The 3201-nt window shown below is 48.2% G+C and overlaps 1 protein-coding gene across 1 annotated transcript in view; it reads right to left on the bottom strand.

The window, feature by feature from the left end:
* Positions 1-3201, bottom strand: part of LOC102387039 (protein JBTS17-like) — a 68916-nt gene that overhangs the window by 13777 nt on the left and 51938 nt on the right. The window contains exons 23-24 of the mRNA XM_006031870.3: positions 2599-2757; positions 965-995 (exon numbers count right to left, since the gene is read on the bottom strand). Coding sequence (XP_006031932.2) covers positions 965-995; positions 2599-2757 — 190 coding nt within the window. The remainder of the gene's footprint in view (positions 1-964; positions 996-2598; positions 2758-3201) is intronic.

Here is a 3201-nt window from a genome sequence, read left to right as displayed (position 1 = left end):
ATGGCAGTAGTGCCGCACAAAGGCCAACTCTACAGCCACAGCCCACTGGCAGCTGGCCCAGAGTGGCAGATGCCTCATCCGGGTCTGGCAGGTGCACAGCAGGTCACAGCCAGGCAGCAGCCCCCACTGCCAGACTACTGAAGTGGGAAAAGGCTGCAGGGAACTCTCAGGGCTGCTTCAGCAGTCCAGCTGGCACAAGGGGTAGTGTCCCGAGGTACCAACTGGCCATGCCCCAGAAGCTCCTGAGAGCGAGTAGCCCTGAGCTACTTGCTAAGTACTGATGAGGACAGGACAGGGCAGCTTTTTATACTGCTGGGGACAGCACAGGTGCTGGCCCTGTGCTCTAGCTCCCCCTGGCTGCAGATCCATGAGCAGCCAGGCAGGGTTATTTTATCGCAGGTGGCACAATTTGCTCCACAACAAAGTGCATGTCTGAGCACATGCACTGAGGCAAAAAGCCCCAGCTCAAATGTCCACCGCTTCTATTTGAGTTGCTGCAAGCTCACGTGCTTGCATGTGTGGATGTGCCCAATGACTCCATAAGTTGGATATGGCCTGTAGAGGTGGGGCTTTTCCCTGTGCCACTGCAGGAAGAAGTGCTGGCTGTACAGACTTCTCATGCTACTGAGGGAGAAGTGCCAGGTAAGGATGGCGCACTCTGGTCTGCAATTGGAAAAGTTTTCCTACCGCAGCTGTACAGTGTTTCACATAAAATCTGTTTATTTTCATTCTAATTCTAGTAGTGTATGTTAAGATTATTCTGATGCATGTTAGTGGTATAAAAGCAAATGACTAAAAAGCATAATATTCATAACATAATTCTATTAATGCCTGGATTTCTCTACTAGTACCATCTCCAACTTTTAACACCTTATTTCGGTATGATTTTTATAAACACAATAGTGGTGATTTAATATAAAATAAATATTTTCAATAAAATCAAGTATTATTTCAAGATCCTTACCTACTGTCTAATTCTTCATTTATTTGAATGTCTGAAACAGAAATAGCTTTAATTAATAACAATTTAAACACAGGTGTGTTTAATATGCAACTTCTGTGCAAAGGTTACAAAATAATTTTTTTTTAGATGAAACATAGAAACCCTTCAAACTGAATAAGCTTATATTATATATTTAATATACATTAACATTTATATATGTTTATATTAAAGTGAATAAATAGAATATTGTACAACTAAATATTATTAACTAAATTGTGCCACTGCAAATGTCATCTTGTATCTGTATTAAGACTCAGCAAACAGTTTAAAATATATATGGTCTATAAATTTAGTAACATTTATCCAATTGATTTGGCCTTGCTTGGGCACTTGTGGTTTACCACTGCTTACACAGGGAGCTTACTAGAGGTGCACCAATATATTGATTCATACCATATCAGCACTGATAAAAGGACAATTGACATTATCGGCAATGTGACTGATATTGTTACTGATAAATGCTGCATGCATGCGCACAGCCGCAGCACGAAGGCGGCCAGGAATGCAGTCTGGCAGCTTGGAGATCAGTACCCAGCTGCTAAATAGGTGCAGGGTGGGAAAGGGCATGGGAGGGGCAGATCAAGTCCCCCATGGTGAGAAAGGGAATGGGGCTGGGGCAGGTGCTGCCCAGCCAGGGTGGGGGGCAGAGCCATGGGTGGCTTGTCTGGGGGATGCAGGGGGCAGCTCCCACCACTGCATGCACCCCCTGGAGGAGGCATGGGGGGCATCTGCCCCCTGAATTTGTGTGCAAGGTGAAGGCAGGCTGCCCACTTTGGGCTAGGACCGGGGGCTGCACTGATCTCTTCCTGGCAGGGACTGGGCCAGGGCTGCATCCGGGGCAGACAGGGAGGGCAGTGGCAGTGCTGGGAGAGGCGGCTACAGTGAATTTGGGGCTATAGCCCACCCCATTGCCCGTACCTGCCCTGCTGCCACCTGCCGCAACTGCATCCCTGGCCCAGCCCCCCAGCTAGAGAGAGGCCAGCACATCCCCCAGCCCACAGCCCACCCTCGCCCTGCACACAAATCTGGGGGGCACATGCCCCCCATGCCTGCCCTGGGGGGTGTGCACAGCAGCAGGAGCTGCCCCCCTTCGCCCCCCAGACGAGCTGCCCGCGGCTCCACCCCACACCATACCCTGGCTGGGCAGCGCCTGCCACTGCCCTAACCCCCTTCCCTCCCTCACCATGGGGACCTCTATCTATGCCTGCCTACACCCCTTCCCCCCACCCCAGACTTACTGGCTGGTCACTGCTCTTCAAGCTGCCAGGCGGCATATCGGCAAGCGGATTGGTATCACCAGATATGGCTGGTTAATAATCGGTCATCAGTATTGGCCAACAAAATCTTTATCGGTGCACCCCTAGAGCTTACTAAAGAGACTAGGAGTATATATAAATCTGTTACAGAAACAGAATTTCTAATTCCAGATACTTAAATCAAGCAATGTAAAAAGGCGGTAAACTGACCTTCTACAAACATGTTACTATGATTATATTTCACAATATACTAATGGAAAATATTAATACAAGGCCTGCTTGCCTTTTTTTTTTTTAAAACAAGGATGGGGTGGGGAAAAGAGTAAACTAAAACTGTACCAGAAGATGACTTTGTGCCACTGGGAAAGTTAGCAGCTGAAGTTGCAGTGGAAACTGAGCGAGTTTGTAAGGCAGTATAACCGCATACAGAGTATTCAGGTTTTGAACCCTCATTTTCTTTATCCATAACATCAAAGCTCGTAAGACTTGAACAACATGCTAATGCAACAGAAGGATTAACAGACATGGTAAGGAACACAGAAAGAAACTGACATAAAATACAGTGTAAAAATATCACAATTAGGAATTTGTACTTTGAAAAAATTAGCATAACCTTCTACCCAAAACAAACACTATATTTTAGATTGGGGTGGGCAAAATATGGCCCGTGGGCTGGATCTGGCCCGCCAACAGATTTGATCTGGCCCGTGGGTGGATGGCCGTCAACTCAGTGGATCTGGCTCGTGGGCAGCTGGTGGCTCTGGTTGTCACATGCCGCTGGGTGGGCGGGACTACTTCTGCCCAGCAGCATCAGGCATTAGCTGTGGACCTGGGCGGGGCTTCTGCCACAGCAGGCAGATGGTGGCATCAGATGCGGACACTGTGGGCAGCTTCAGGAGCCCGGATGCAGAACCTGCTGGAGGCATCCATAGCTGAAACGCC

The sequence above is a fragment of the Alligator sinensis genome, unplaced genomic scaffold (assembly GCF_000455745.1).
Source record: "Alligator sinensis unplaced genomic scaffold, ASM45574v1 scaffold175_1, whole genome shotgun sequence".
NCBI classification, from domain to species: domain Eukaryota; kingdom Metazoa; phylum Chordata; order Crocodylia; family Alligatoridae; genus Alligator; species Alligator sinensis.
Note: the sequence above shows the minus strand (reverse complement) of the source record. Positions and strands in the feature narration are given on the sequence as shown.